General features: G+C 48.9%; 1 protein-coding gene across 11 annotated transcripts in view; it reads left to right on the plus strand.

The window, feature by feature from the left end:
* Positions 1-13,587, plus strand: part of FRYL (FRY like transcription coactivator) — a 2,496,013-nt gene that overhangs the window by 2,123,745 nt on the left and 358,681 nt on the right. For all 11 annotated transcript variants that reach the window (XR_013608325.1, XM_078678213.1, XM_078678216.1 and 8 more), the window contains 3 exons: positions 118-279; positions 12,542-12,616; positions 12,740-12,916. Coding sequence is in view for 10 of the 11 variants with exons in the window: in XM_078678213.1 (XP_078534339.1) it covers positions 118-279; positions 12,542-12,616; positions 12,740-12,916 (414 nt within the window). In the remaining variant the exon portion in view is untranslated. The remainder of the gene's footprint in view (positions 1-117; positions 280-12,541; positions 12,617-12,739; positions 12,917-13,587) is intronic.

Raw genomic sequence — 13,587 nt, forward strand, 5'->3', positions numbered from 1 at the left:
AAAAACATTTTCTTCAACTTTGACTGAATGCAAATATTTGTATGCAAATGTTCTTTATGCATATATTTTCCTACCAGTAGTAGACTGGTTGTAAACAAGCATTATTTTTTATTGTAGACTCCAATTATTGGACAAAAGTATGGTGATCAGCACAGCAGCAATGCCAGAAATGGAAAGCCTAAAGTTATTGCAGTCACACGAAGCACATCTTCAACATCCTCTGGTTCCAATTCCAATGCACTTGTACCAGTTAGTTGGAAAAGACCTCAGCTTTCACAAGTGAGTAGTAACACTGTTGGTAAATCCCATACAAACTAGCTAGCCTGTTACCAATTGTCATGTATATTGAAACTATTCCATAACTTTCTAGAGTAATCTTGTACTGTTATCAAATATTTCTGTACATTTTGAAGGAAAATATTAGGCGCTGGTTTCGCTTAATTATCACATAGTAGTGATCAGCAGTTACTGCTCCTCCTGTGCCAGGACCTGCATCTTTTTCCTCAAGCTGTATTTTCAGTTAATTTTTGTAGACTTGTTTGCCTGTCAACTGTTTACTCATTGCTATAAGTGAGTTTTGTCAGTATACTACATGTCAAAGTGCCTGCATCTTACTTTTTTTTTATTAGCTGACACGTTTTTTGTCTTAACAAGCAACCTGTAGAGATAAGGATTGCCTAAATATAAGAACATTACTAAGATTCTATGGAATTTGTCTTGAAAGGTCTGAGGTACATGCCAAATTATGTAGACAGGCACTCATCTGTCTCATTAATTTATTTAAACAGCTTCTTTTAACTACTCCGTCCTGTGGGAGTACCCATAAAATGCACCTAATCTCCCCCACCCTCCTGTGTAGTATACTCCAGCCTTCTGGCAAAACTTTCTAACTCCCAAGGGGCCAGATGAGGTTCTCTAAATAAATGGAGGATTATCTCTTGATCTTTCCCATTTCGTACTAGTCAGAGGAAGCAAACAAAGTTTATGATGGATGCTTCTAATTCCCCAGGCCTCAGACTGGTTCTATAAACTTTTAGAGTAATACTCTTGCTTGGCGGTAGGTGTTATGTGGCTCCATGCCGACGTCATTCCCCTCTAGAATTAAAAAGCGGAGCCACATATAAACACCACCCGTAATGGCTTACGTCCATTCCTTTCTTTCCGCACCTCCAGACACGAATACAGAGGTACTCTTTGGTGTCGTATGAAACTCTTTTTCTCCAAATTTAGTCTTAAAATCGTGCAAGGGATAGGTCACCTCCCAAATCTAGAGGGTTCAATTCTATCTGAAAGAGACACGTTAGTGATAGATTCCTTACCTTAGAATATCCCTAGGCGTCAGACTGGATCCGGATATTTTTGCGTAGGTAGGCGTTATCGGCGGCTCCGTCGTCTGCGTCGTGGGCGCCGTGATGAAGTCATCTGAGTACTTAGACGCCGCCTCCGCGTGCTGACGTCAGTTCTTCTTTTTTCCGCACCAGCAGCGCAGATCCGGAAAAAGTGGTACCTTAGTCAATTTTTTACTAAACTTTTTACGATCCTTTTTGATCATCTTTCGAGTCTTCGACTCCGTACGGTGCCGGTAGGGATGCCTGGTTTTAAACCCTGTGAGGACTGCGACAGACTGATGTCGCTCACCGACCCTCACCGCCGGTGTCTCCACTGTCTTGGCGTCGACCACGATGACAAGACCTGCTCCGACTGCCGGGCCCTGACTTCGAAAGCTAGGCGGGAGCGGTCCCGCAAGCGACTCGAACTCCGGCAGGTGGCCCCGCGCCGCGAAAGGTCCCGGTCCAGACGGAGGTCGAGGGACAGGTTGCGGGAGAGGAGTCGTCATAGCTCCGGGAGTCGACATCACTCCTCAGCTTCGAAGTAGTCAGGTAAGCTCAAGAAGTCGAAGAGACGTCATCGCTCTTCCGACTCCCCCCGACGCTCGTGCAACGCGGCCGGGGTTTCGGGTGACACCGCCCACGCGGCTGCTTCGGAGTCGCGGGCGTCGTGTCCGGTCCCACACCCTCCGGTCCCTGGACCGCACGCGACGCCGGAGGAGATTGAGCGTTTCCTCATGGCCATGAGGTTCCTCACTCCTCCAGCGAGCTCCGCGGCACCTTCGGGCCCAGCGGACCCGTCTGGGGGCCCTAGCGGGTCGGGTGCTTCGGCCCCGACGCCGGCGGGTGCTTCGGCCCCGGCGCCGCAGGGCCCCCCTGGATCCGCTTCTGGATCCGGGTCGTCGCCGGTTGACCTGACGACCTCACCGGCGCCGGTCCCTCAGGTGTCCCCTCCGGCAGCGCCCGCGGCGCCGTCCCCGATGCCTCCCTCGATCCGGTGCCGGAGCGGCGCCGCTCTCGACGCCGTTTGGAGATTTCCACTTCAATGAACCGGCCCCATCATTTGACACCCCTGAATTTCAGGAGATGTGTGATGCGGAGTATTGGGAGGGGTCTGACGACCCTCTGACACGTGAGTATCAGTCCCAGGAGGACTGGACAGGTGGACTTGGGGATGCCAGTGGTCTGGACACCTCGGCAGACACTGGTTTTGTCTCACCTCCTACCGTGGCTACGGAGGAGGGGGCAACCTACAGTGTGGTGTTGATGCGGGCGGCCAAGGCCTTGGGCCTTGAGCTCCCCATCGCGGCTGTGAGGACTAACCTCCTCACTGAGGTCCTTAAACCGCAGTCAAGCTCAGCTGAGACTCTACTGCCGTTTAATGAGGCCTTAACCGACATTCTTTTGGGCACTTGGTCCAGGCCCGCTACAGGTTCGCCTGTAGATAGGAACGTGGCCAGACACCACCGCCCGGCCCCGGGCGACCCTTGTTTCCTGTCCACCCACCCCACCCCTGAGAGCCTGGTTATCCAGGCTTCAAATTCCCAGAACTCATTCCCGTCGGCTCCGCCTGACAGGGAATCCAAGAGGTATGAGCAATACGGCAAAAGGGTATTCTCCTCTCTGAGTCTGGGACTCCCATCTTCCAACACCGCATGCCTCTTGGGCCGCTACACCCACTCTCTGTGGGATACGGTCGCGGACGTGCTGCCAGAATGCCCGTTGGAGGTACGGGCTAAACTCGGGGAGGGCCGAGATGCAGCACGGTATTCTATCCGGTGCGGGCTGGATACCACCGACTCACTGGGCAGAGCGATGGCAACGACGGTGGCGGTTAGACGCCACGCCTGGTTGAGGTCCGCCAACTTCTCGGCAGATGTCCAAAACACACTAATGGACATGCCGTTTGATGGCCGTTGCCTTTTTGGCGACAAGGCAGACCATGCGCTTGAGCGCTTTAAGGACTCCAGGGCTACGGCCAGGTCCTTGGGCCTCTCGGCCCCGCGCCAGCAAACTGGTGCCTTTCGCTCCTTTCGTGGCCAAGGAAGGGGCGCCACCACACGTGCTGCCAGCCACACACCGCAGACTAACATCCAATGCGGTTGCGGCCGTGGAAACCGCGGTCGGGGACAACGGCGAGGCCAGTCCACACCCTCCCCGCAGCATCCACCTCAAAACCCTCCTAGTCCGTGCTTTCAGGCCCATGTGACACCAGTGGGGGGCAGAGTTCGCCATCACCTCCTCCACTGGCGCACTGTCACATCGGACAGGTGGGTGCTGCAAATCGTCCGAAGGGGCTACTCCCTCCCCTTCGATGCAACCCCTCCAGCCATGCCACCGCAATACCACCGCGTATCGGGGGATCATTTGCGACTTCTGCAGGAGGAAGTTACGGCCCTCTTGGCCAAGGGGGCCATCGAGCGCGTTCCTGGGCCAGAAGTAGGGTGTGGTTGCTACTCCCACTACTTTCTGGTACCCAAGAAGGGCAAAGGGGGCCTACGCCCTATCTTGGACCTACGGAACGTCAACGGCTTCCTCTGGAAGGAGAAGTTCAAAATGCTGACACTGGCTCAGGTTTTAGCTCCCCTGGACCCAGGAGACTGGATGGTAGTGTTAGACTTGCAGGACGCTTATTTCCACATCCCGTCCTGCCGGCGCTACCTGCGGTTCACGGTTGGCCACGAGCACTTTCAGTTTACCGTGCTCCCCTTCGGCCTTATCAGTGCCCCACGGGTGTTCACAAAGGTGTTGGCGGTGGTTGCAGCTCATCTGTGCAGGTTAGGGGTTTCAGTCTTCCCCTACCTCGACGACTGGTTGTTGAAGGCGTGCTCGCCCCAGACAGTCGTCAGCCACCTCCAGACAACGGCAGACCTCCTGCACCAGCTGGGGTTCTCCATCAATAAGTCACACCTGTGCCCCTCTCAGAAGCTCCTCTTCATCGGAGCAGTTCTCGACTCGGCGCAGTTTTGGTTTTATCCACCCGAACAGCGGGTTTGGGATATTCAGGCTCTGGTTCCACACTTTCAGCCTTTATCCCGGATCTCGGTCAGGTTGACGCTGCGGCTTCTGGGGCTGATGGCCTCCTGCATCCTTCTGTTGCATCCCGCCCGGTGGCGGATGCGGGCTCTGCAGTGGGACCTGAAGTTTCAGTGGGCCCAGCATCAGGGCAACCTCTCCGACCACGTCCTGATCTCGGAGGGCACTGCGAGACAGCTGCAGTGGTGGCTCACGGACCGCGATTGGGTCAGCGGCAGATCCCTCTCCCTTCCCCAACCGGAGCCTGTGATGGATGCGTCCCTCCAGGGCTGGGGAGGCCACATGGGAGAGGCAGGGATCAGAGGCCTCTCGTCTCCGGCGGAGTCCCGGCTCGATATCAACCATTTGGAGCTGCGGGTGATTCGTCTAGCACTGAAGGCATTCCTCCCCTCTGTCCAGGGGAGTGTAGTGCAGGTGTTCACGGACAACACCACCGCCTTGTGGTACTGCAACAAACAGGGCGGGGTGGGGTCGTGGACCCTTTGCCAGGAGGCTCTGCGCCTCTGGCAGTGGCTGGAACGCCGGGGCGTGACCCTGGTGGCTCAACACCTGGCAGGTTCTCTGAACGCCAGGGCGGACGAGCTCAGCCGTCAGTGCATGATGGATCACGAATGGCGTCTGAACTCGGACGTGGCGCAAGGCCTCTTTCAGCGGTGGGGAGAGCCTTGGTTAGATCTATTCGCCGCCGAAGAGAACGCGCAATGTCATCAGTTCTGCGTGTTGGAATTTCCAAGGCTGCACTCGCTCGGAGACGCTTTACGTCGCAAGTGGAGCTGCGGTCTATTGTACGCCTTTCCACCTATACCACTTCTGCCCAGAGTGCTGAAGAAGATCAAGCGCGACCGGGCCCAAGTCATCATTGTGGCTCCGGACTGGGCTCGAAGGTACTGGTATCCAAAGCTACTCAGTATGTCAGTCGATCCCCCGGTTCGTCTGCCTCTTCGGGAGGACCTTCTGTCGCAACAGCAGGGGACGGTCCTCCACCCGAACCTGTCCAGTCTCCACCTCCATGATTGGAGATTGAGCGGCGACAGTTGAGGCCATTTGACTTGCCTCCTGAAGTCTGTAATGTCATTCTGGCAGCCAGGTGTCCCTCCACAAAAACTGTATACGCCTGCAGGTGGAACAGATTTGTGGCATGGTGCACAGCAAAGGCTGTGGATCCTCTTGCTGCCCCTCTCTCTGAGGTTCTTCTCTTCCTTCTTTCTCTTGCCCAGCAGGGCTCTGCTCTGGGCACTAACAAGGGCTACCTTTCTGCTCTTTCAGCCTTTCTGAGGCTGCCTGATCAACCTTCTTTGTTCAAGTCCCCTATTGTAAATAGATTTCTAAAAGGCATCACACACACATTCCCTCCTGTTCCGTTTGTGATGCCTCAGTGGGACTTGAACCTTGTTCTTACATTTCTGATGTGCGCTCCCTTTGAGCCACTTCACAACTGTCCTCCCCGCCTTCTTACTCTGAAGACTGCTTTCCTGGTTGCCATCACCTCTGCCAGGAGAGTGAGTGAGCTCCAGGCTTTCTTGTACTCCACCTTTCCTTTCTGTCCATCCGGACAAAGTTGTGTTGCGTACTAAGCCATCTTTCCTGCCCAAGGTTGTCACAGCCTTCCACATCGGGCAGTCTATCACCTTGCCAATCTTCTTTCCGCCATCGCATCCCTCTAAAGAGGAAGAGCGGCTCCACCGTCAGGACCCAAAATGTGCGCTCTCGTTCTATTTAGATCGCACACGCCAGTTCTGGGTGGATGAACCAACTCTTTGTTGGTTACGTGGGCGTTAAGAAGGGGAAAGAGGTGCACAAGAGGACCATCTCCTGGTGGATCATCTTGTGTATCCAGGCATGCTACTCCTTGGCTAGAAAGGATTGGGTTGCGGTCTCATTCCACTCGAGCCACGGCGACTAAAACTGCCCTGGGCCGGGGAGTGCCCTTACAAGACATCTGTCAGGCAGCTACGTGGGCATCGCTGCACACATTTGCAAGACACTACTGTGAGAAGTTGGCCTGATATATGATGCTCACTAGTTCTAGTGATCACCTTGTATCAGTCCAAACAACCCTTATGGTCATTGCTTGTAAGTCAACCTTATAGACCAGCTATCCTAATGGTAGCATGGACAAAGCAGTCTTAGGCTAAACTCTTTTGGCATGTGAAGCCAGCTGTTTTACCACAATATAACAATGTGAGAATAACAAGGACCCCCTGGGTAATGCTGTGACAGACTCCTAGGGCAGGGTAAACAAAATGTATGCAAAAATTCCTAGGCAGTTTATACTATCAAATAAACAAGTCAAAAGACCCAAGGCAAAGGAACACTTGAAATGCTATAGTAAGTTGTATAAAATCAACAATTTGTAATACATAAAAATAAAAAATCATATGGTAGATCAATGGAAGTTCAACCTATATGACACAATAATAAAAAAATACATATATGTAATACATTTCAGAACATAATACAATTTAAAATTATGGAGACACCACAACCGACAATAGGGTGTCCCACAAAAGATTAACAGTACGGTACTCGACGCGCGTTTCGGCGACTTAACGCCTTCTTCAGGAGCCACAAAACAATATCACACAATAGGGTAATTGCTTCGGATAATACTCTTGCATAAAGTTGCTATTCCGTGATGGATCTGATAAAAAAAAGGGAATTTGTAGTCCTTAGTTGGGTATCTTTCCCCTCGAGAAGTTGATGTATAAAATCGGAAATGCTGATAAGTCTTTAGAACGATGTTCCTAGTATGAATACTCCTTCTAGTATAGTTTCGCAATCTGTATTCGTGACGTATAGATGTTAGGTAATTGAAACACCTGAATTAATTATGTGCCGACCTCTATTTTCATATGAGCGATATGTGGCTGGCAAAAAAACCCATTGATGTGGTTGATAAGATGAAAACAGCTTCGCACTCAGTAAGCTGAAGATATAATATGCTGTACGTCGTAGGAAGGTCCTTTTAGCTGATGTGCTCAAAAGTTATCCTCAAACGGATAACGATGTATTCTAATACACCCAGGCTTTAGTTAATACGACCATGTTCAAGATGATTGTTAATAAGATGCAGTTGATATTTCCAATATGAGGGGAAGTCTTCGCGGGTTCCGTTTCAGCGAACACGGCAACCTGTTCGATATATGGTGAAAAAGCCGGATAAAGCTTTCGTGGCGCGAATGATGCGGCGTGCCGGGTAACAATCACCCGGCACGCCGCATCATTCGCGCCACGAAAGCTTCATCTTGAACATGGTCGTATTAACTAAAGCCTGGGTGTATTAGAATACATCGTTATCCGTTTGAGGATAACTTTCGAGCACATCAGCTAAAAGGACCTTCCTTCGTCGAGCACGACGTACAGCATATTATATCTTCAGCTTACTGAGTGCGAAGCTGTTTTCATCTTATCAACCACATCAATGGATTTTTTTGCCAGCCACATATCGCTCATATGAAAATAGAGGTCGGCACATAAATAATTCAGGTGTTTCAATTACCTAACATCTATACGTCACGAATACAGATTGCGAAACTATTCTAGAAGGAGTATTCATACTAGGAACATCGTTCTAAAGACTTATCAGCATTTCCGATTTTATACATCAACTTCTCGAGGGGAAAGATACCCAACTAAGGACTACAAATTCCCTTTTTTTTATCAGATCCATCACGGAATATCAACTTTATGCAAGAGTATTATCCGAAGCAATTACCCTATTGTGTGATATTGTTTTGTGGCTCCTGAAGAAGGCGTTAAGTCGCCGAAACGCGCGTCGAGTATCGTACTATTAATCTTTTGTGGGACACCCTATTGTCGGTTGTGGTGTCTCCATAATTTTAAATTGTATTATGTTCTGAAATGTATTACATATATGTATTTTTTTATTATTGTGTCATATAGGTTGAACTTCCATTGATCTACCATATGATTTTTAATTTTTATGTATTAAAAATTGTTGATTTTATACAACTTACTATAGTATTTCAAGTGTTCCTTTGCCTTGGGTCTTTTGACTTGTTTATTTGATAGTATAGACTGCCTAGGAATTTTTGCATACATTTTTTTTTAACCACAATATAACCCCTTGAATACCAGATGAAAGGACACCACACAGGTTGTTATGAAAATAAACAGTATATTTATTAAAAACAACACCTCTGAACTCTTTATGAGGTCAGAGGGCTAAGCACATGACAATCTCTTAGGAAAAATACGTTAAGTTGCACAAAATTACAAGGGTGCCCTAGGGGCACGACAAACCATATACTAAGTAAGTGGAATGTGAAAGTCGATAGAAGGAATGGAGCTGTCCAGAGGCTGTAGTATCGATGAGACCACGCTACACTAACTCTAGGTAAGTAATAGGAGGCCCACGGAACGCATGTGCAGAGTGTGAACTCACACGCGAGATGCGTAACAACGTCTATGGACAGTACAGCTCAAGTTAAAGGTGAGTACGGACAATCCTGACTAGGTAGGACTAAAACGACTGTGGAACTAGACACTAGGACAGTTAAACTACCCTTGAGCACCGAAATGCTCTCGTTACCTCACCCACGGGCTGCGGGTGCATAGGTGCCAAGTGTGTCGGGTTCTCGCGTTGAAGTCAATGGAGCCAGAAAGAAAAGATGCTGCAGGCGACCAGGAGGAAGATGTCCGGTGCAATCCAAGGGTGGATTGGTGAAGAAGACCTGAAAGCAGAGGGGACAATGTTCACAGTCACTAGCCAGTGACTGGAGTGGACCCAGGAAGGAACCAGATGTTGTCGTCGCGATCAGGTGAAGAGTGGACGCTTGACTCTGCAGCCACGTGGACCAGGAGGTGTCTTAGACGACCAGGATGGAGGCACGAGCTGTCCCACGCAGGCTCTCGCTGTCGGCGGTGTTGGATCCGGAATCTGCGTCAACAGGCCTTGGCAAAGGCAACCCACGCGGTAAGGAGGAAAAGCGTCAGGAGAGTCCGAGGTGCCCCTCTTTTGGAAGGGAGCAAGGGCCAGTCTGGAGCAACCAGACCAGCAGCAAAGATTTCAAAGGTTCGTCGTCTAGGAGGCTACTAGCCAGCCGGCAAGTGACCAGACAACGCGTCGAGCAGCAAACAAGCAGAAGGGCCCCACGCAGATCTCGTGGATGCTGGAGGGCTGATCTTCGGTGCAGGGGCTGCTCGGGGCTGGGGCTTCTCGGTCCCCAAAGCACTTGGTCGAGTTTACCTCGGGAGTCGTGCTGGAAGCGAAGTGCCGTTTCTTTCAAGATGGCCGGTCCCACGTGTCTCGTCGCTCCCACAGGTCTCAGCTTTGCTGTAGATGTGAGTTGAGGTCGGAGAGGTCTGGGAATCCGGGTCTCGTCGGGCTCTGAAGTCTGGAAGATGACAAAGTGAAGCCGCTGGACGCTTGGTGGTGCCTGCTTGTGCAGGGTAGACACTCCTTGCCCACAAGGGAGATTTCTTCAGTCTTCTGTGGAGCAGAACGTCGAAGTCCAGAGTTTCTTCTTGTAGAGTAGTTCAGTATTAATCTAATTTGGAATGGGACCAGCTACTACCTTTATCCTGCTAAAGGGGGCTGCACTACTGACTAGGTCCCTCCCCTGGGTGGGACCAGGAAGGGGGGTGGCTACACCCCCTATCCTTTGTCCGGTTTCCCGCCAGAGCTGGGGCTGGAGTGCCCCAGCAACTGGTTTGAACCGGTGTATGCACAGGGCACCTGGTGTGCCCAGGCATGTCTCATTCCTTTCAGGCCGGTCCTACCTAATACACAAAATCCTGTCTCGGGTGGTGCTAGCACCTCCCAAGGCAGGAAACCCTTTGTCCAAGCCTCCCTCGCTGGAAGGACTCCCAGCAGCAGGAGGTCAGACTTGTGTCTGTGGTGGCAGCATCCATTTTGTGATGCCAAGGCTCGAGTTAACTTTAACCGGGGTTCTCAGTTACATACACGTTGTGTCCCTCTAGAAGGGTGGAATGCTACCCCCGTCGCCAGAATTGGCGAGGGGGTAGTATTCCAATTCGTATGACACCTTACTCGACATGTTTTGATAATGTTATACCAGCGTTAGCATTTAACCGCGAGGATTATAATGCACTTAAGAGTATATGGTATAGCGTTATCATGGAACAGCTATTAGGACTTGGTTCCGCAAGCTGCAAACGGGCTCAGCTCATGCCAGAGCACCATCTCACATAATTCCAAGCACTCTGCCTCCAGGATTGATAAGGCCTGCTATAGGAGTGACTGATAGGAATATATGTGTCCATTTTAGGGTTAGATATAGGTATACATATATCTATAGCAAAGTGCGATTACACCACCTTGCCCCAGCTGCCTTACCAGCCAGTTGTGTCTGTTTAGATGGCCAGCCAGGGGTGGCATAATACATGCTGCAGCCCCTGGTAGGTCCTGGGTACACCTATGCCCTGGGTACCTAAGGTACACTGTACAGGGACTGATAAGGTGACTCAGTATCCAATTAGATATGTACCTAGGGTACATGGAGTCCATTTTAACAGAGAGAGCAGGAAGCCTGGGGTCCTGAATAGCAGGATCCCAGGCTAACTAAGTCAAAAACCAGCAAAACACATAACAAAAAGTTGGGGGTAACCATAGTCAGATATCCACCTTCCTACAACTACTGCCTGGACAGCCAAGTCCGGAGGGATGGCTTTTTTGGCCGTTCTGTCTCCAGGACTTTCTGGTGTGATATTGGTTCGCAGACCCACTACCGGGGTTGGTATTGCTGGGGTATCTATTCTAAGGTAAGGAATCGATCACTAACGTGTCTCTTTCAGATGCACAAGTTACTACTTGTGTAACGATATATCTGTAAGAGACATTAGTTAGTGATAGATTCCTTACCGACCCACCCATCCTCCCCGTTCTGCGAACCAATATCTAGGGTTAGGGTTATCCCCTTTCAGGGCCCTAATGGCACCAGTGTTGGTTTTTAACATGGCTCAGCGCTTCTGGAGCGGAAAAGCTGTGTCTAAGAACTGACGTCAGCACGCGGAGGCGGCGTCTAAGTACTCTGACGTCATCACGGCGCCGACGACGCCTACCGACGCGCAAGGGTACTGCTACGCAAACATTTCCGTATCCAGTCTGACGCCTGGGGATATTCTAAGGTAAGGAATCTATCACTAACTAATGTCTCTTACAGATATATCGTTACACAAGTAGTAACTTGTGCTTTATGCCTTTATTTGCTGAACTTGGTTTTTCACCTATTTTGCTTCCGATCCTTTGTTTCCACGTTGAGGTTGAAGTTGAAAGAGTTTTGTAAAGCGCTCTACTACCAAGCGGTTTATTGGCGCTGCAGTAAGACTGTCCTGAGAGAAGCAAGGGGAATTACGATGGATAGGCTCGGGAAAAGAGATCGGTTTTAAGAGCTATACGAAAGTCCATGTAGGTAGAGATGGATCTGATAGCAAGAGGAAGTGCATTCCAAAAGAGGGGGGCAAGAATGGAAAATCTGGATCCGCCAAGTTTTTTCCTTCGATAACGAGGAACGCTAAGGAGGAACTGGGTAGAGGAGTGAAGGCTTCTACCGGGCACATAGGCCCTGATCTTAGATCTGATGAAATATGGAGCTGTGCCGGCTAGCGACATAAAAGTCAAGCAGCCCGTCTTGAATAATCAGCGTTCCCATATGGGGAGCCAGTGAAGTGTCTTTAGCAGGGGAGTAATGTGATGCGATTTCGGAAGCCTGTAGATAAGGCGGGCCGCTTGGTTTTGGATGAGCTGCAAGCGACGGCGCTCGTAAGCAGGAATACCAACATACAGTCCGTTGCCATAGTCCAGGCGGGATAGAATCATTGCCAAGATGATAAGTTTGAGGGCTTCAACAGAGAAGTAACGGGAAATTTTGCGGATGGTTCTAAGGGATAGAAAGCAAGATGAAACCACCGTTACTGCCGTGGGACTTCTTTTCCACTTCCTTCTTAGTATTCTTGCAGTAAACTTTGCAGTTAGAGTTTGCAGTTAGACACCTTCAAGGTACTCTTGTGTCACAGCAACTGAGGAGTGAAGTAGTAATTTTCACTTACTAGACCATCTCAAAAACCTCTGTAGTGAAACCCAGCTCTTTTAAGAAACTGGGATAGAGCATTGCAGATCAAGTATAGCAATATATTTTCTGATTTCAGTTGTGGAGTTTTTAAAAGCACTTTTTTGTTTTTGTTTGTTTTTTCAGCGGAGGACACGGGAAAAGCTTATGAATGTGCTTTCATTGTGTGGTCCAGAATCGGGAATTCCCAAAAATCCATCCGTAAGTGCTCCAAACTCGCAACCGTGCTTTCTGTGACGATTGAAAGTAGATTTATAATTGCTTACACCTTCACTGTTTGAACATTGATCAAATATTTAATTTGTTTATTTCCTCCATTATTAGGTCATTTTCTCTTCTAATGAGGACCTTGAAGTTGGAGACCAGCAGACTAGCCTCATTTCTACCACAGAGGAAATCATTCAAGAGGAAGAATCTGCAGTGGAAGATGCAGGCAGTGAACAACAGTTTGGTGTTTTTAAGGACTTCGACTTTTTAGATGTGGAACTCGAAGATGCGGAGGTGAGATCATGTGATTTTATATCACATTTTTATCCTAAGGTTGTTTTTGGGGCAAGTGTGGACATCACATTAGGGTTTTATACCATAGGTCAGTATGGCAAACCATGTAGCTATGTGGCGGTTTCATAAATTAGCACTTCATTGTTAGTCAGATGAGGTCATAATAGCAATTTTTCTGAACACCCTAAAAACTTTTTGAAATGTCTACTTATACATATTTATGTTCCATTATTTATATATATATATATATAAATATATATATATATATATATACATATATATATATGTATGTATATATATATATGTATGTATGTATTTTTATTGAATTAACATTTTCTAGCAGACACAATCACATAGTACTTTGCACTGAGCAGTGTACAAAATATGTGCCAAAATGTGCAGCTGTAGCATAGCATATATATTAAATTGCATGTAATTTAAGTTACTTGGTAATTTAGGATACACTTACAAAGGGAATTTCCCACAAAACATTTATCATGCATGCCATTCTTTATCGTTCTGATTATGGAATGCACTGGCCATGTCCCAGACATATGATGGATATAGCCCGACTATGACCAAGTCAAGATGCCGCCGACCAATATTGTATTCTCGAACATGGTGTTCTCTAGAAATTACAATGATCTCAAATTTTACCATGAAAACTATTG

Source organism: Lissotriton helveticus, chromosome 2_2, assembly GCF_964261635.1.
Source record: "Lissotriton helveticus chromosome 2_2, aLisHel1.1, whole genome shotgun sequence".
Taxonomy (NCBI): domain Eukaryota; kingdom Metazoa; phylum Chordata; class Amphibia; order Caudata; family Salamandridae; genus Lissotriton; species Lissotriton helveticus.